This window comes from Apaloderma vittatum, unplaced genomic scaffold, assembly GCF_000703405.1.
Source record: "Apaloderma vittatum isolate BGI_N311 unplaced genomic scaffold, ASM70340v1 scaffold29320, whole genome shotgun sequence".
Classification (NCBI taxonomy): Eukaryota; Metazoa; Chordata; class Aves; order Trogoniformes; family Trogonidae; genus Apaloderma; species Apaloderma vittatum.
The window spans coordinates 2,524-4,813 of NW_009694436.1; the positions used below are offsets into that span (position 1 = coordinate 2,524).

At 53.6% G+C, this 2,290-nt stretch overlaps 1 protein-coding gene across 1 annotated transcript in view; it reads left to right on the plus strand.

Annotated features, from left to right (window-relative positions):
* Positions 1-2,290, plus strand: part of MAD2L2 (MAD2 mitotic arrest deficient-like 2 (yeast)) — a 4,272-nt gene extending 1,982 nt beyond the window's left edge. The window contains exons 5-8 of the mRNA XM_009867645.1: positions 334-428; positions 523-596; positions 1,561-1,653; positions 1,917-2,290. Of these exons, the coding sequence (XP_009865947.1) occupies positions 334-428; positions 523-596; positions 1,561-1,653; positions 1,917-1,958 (304 nt within the window). The 3' untranslated portion in view covers positions 1,959-2,290. The remainder of the gene's footprint in view (positions 1-333; positions 429-522; positions 597-1,560; positions 1,654-1,916) is intronic.

The following is a 2,290-nucleotide window of genomic DNA, read 5'->3' on the forward strand; positions in this document are numbered from 1 at the left end:
TAAACCTCATCTCGTCCCACCCCCCTGCCATGGGCAGGGACATCCCCCACTAGATCAGGCTGCCCAGAGGCCCGTCCAGCCTGGCCTGAGAAACTCCCAGGGATGGGGCTGCCACCCCCTCTCTGGGCACCCTGTGCCAGGGTCTCCCCACCCTCATGGGGAAGAACTTCTTTCTCATGTCCCATCTGAACCGACCCATCTCCAGCTTCAATCCATTCCCTCCAGCCCTACCACTGCCTGACATCCTCACAAGCCCCTCAGCAGCCCCTGCAGAGCTGTGCTGGGAGCAGCTCCAGGGCTGCGGGCCCCTGCCCACTGCCATCTCCTCCACAGTTCCGAGTCCCTGCTGTCCCACGTGGAGCAGCTGCTGCGTGCCTTCATCCTGAAGATCAGCGTGTGCGATGCCGTGCTTGACAACAACCCCCCAGGTGAGGTGAGCCTGCCCTCACTTGCCTGGGGACAGTAGTGTGTCCCATCCTCCGTGCGATGTCCCTGACCCGGGGCCATCCGTGTCTCTTGCAGGCTGCACCTTCACTGTCCTGGTTCACACCCGGGAGGCTGCCACGCGCAACATGGAGAAGATCCAGGTGATAAAGGTGCGTGACGGGTTTGGCTCCCTGCGTGCGAGCAAGTTGCAGAGCAAGGACTGGAAATGACAGAGTTTTGGCATCTCTGAGGTTAAGGCTGCGAGACGTTTTGAACACGGACTTTACATGCATTAAAAAGTTTACACCAGTGAGTAACAGAGCACATTCACTGCGCACCAGTTGCAGGCAACAGCTGCTTCAATACCTGACTTGGATGGTAACAATACTGCCAGCTCAGTCACGTAAAAGCACTTAGAAGAGTTATTTGAGTTTAGTCAGCAACAAAAAAGCCCTCGCCTCACATTCCACTGCGTGTGGATGTCTGATTCTTTATAAGCAGCAAGGAAGACTTAAGGCTCAAGTAACGAGTAGGTTTTGGGTGCACAGATAGATTTTTATCTTATGGGAAAGCACGTGCACGTCATTTTTTAAAGCAAGATTTTTTTGGTAAAGAATCCTTGCATAGGTACAGGGAATCTTTTTTTTCCCTGAGCCAAGGTATTTTGGGTGTCCTAAGGCACAACAAATTAAGCTGGTAAAGGATGAAATCATTTCAGAACGGGAGCGTGCACTGTACCTCAGAGTGGTGGAAATTGGTAGAATAGTGGGACCAACCGTAAAACCTGCAAGGCAGGATAGAAGTCTGTGCTCGGAGCGTTTTGGAGTTGCGATGAAATGCTGGTGTAATGAGTAGAACATGCTGGCTCAGGGCAGCTCAGAGCATCTTTTAAGGAAGTGAGATGTCACTGTTGGAGCTGGTTAACGTTATACGTTAATGTTTATAGTTTGATGTAACTGAAGAAAATTATGGTGAGTCTCCGGGCCAAGTGTTAAGTTTTGCTGTAGGAAAGGTTTAAGCTGCCTGTTACTTCCCTCAGCTACCAGATCTGTCATTCCCTTAATGCTGACCTGGTGCAGAGAAGGGGAGCTCCCCTTAGAGCGCAAATAAAGCCCCCTGTGTTCCTGCCCCCAGGATTTCCCATGGATCCTCGCGGACGAACAGGACGTGCACATGCATGACCCCCGGCTTATTCCCCTGAAAACTATGACATCTGATATTCTGAAGGTGAGTCTGGCCCAAGAGGTGGCTGGAACTGCGCGTAGCACTGTCTGCTCTGCCGCCAGCTGTGCCGCTCCCCGCAGGGTCACTGCTCAGCAGCGGCTCAGTCTTGCTGATGCCTGAGCCAGTGAAAAAACAGGGCAAGACTCCTCCTAATAAACCAGGGAACCCGGTCATGGGGAAGGAACAAACTCTCCCTATTTAGCCTGTCGCAGGCTTGTTTTCCGTTTGCGTATCACGTGGGACCGACGCGCGTTTCTCTCCTCCAGATGCAGCTCTATGTAGAAGAGCGAGCCCACAAAGGCACCTGATTTCAGCTCTCCCTTGCCTTCAAGCCTCGTCTGATCTTCCAGTGGAACGAGATCTCTCACGAACCATCCCTTGCAACGGTCTCTTCAGCTGGCCTGGGTGAATGTAGAGCAGCTGCTGCCTCTTTATTTCAAGTGCTCTTATGACTGTCGATAGGACTGACTTGGAATGTGGAGCCAGAGCCTGTTCCCGCGTGCGCTCACGGGTGCGGGTGCGTGCAGGTTTCCTGATGGTGAGGCCCCGGGGCAGGACACAGGCGATGGCAGCACGCAGCTGGGGCTCTGTGCAAACGCCCTGCTCGCCTTAATAGGGCCCCTCCATCGCACCCAGGTAG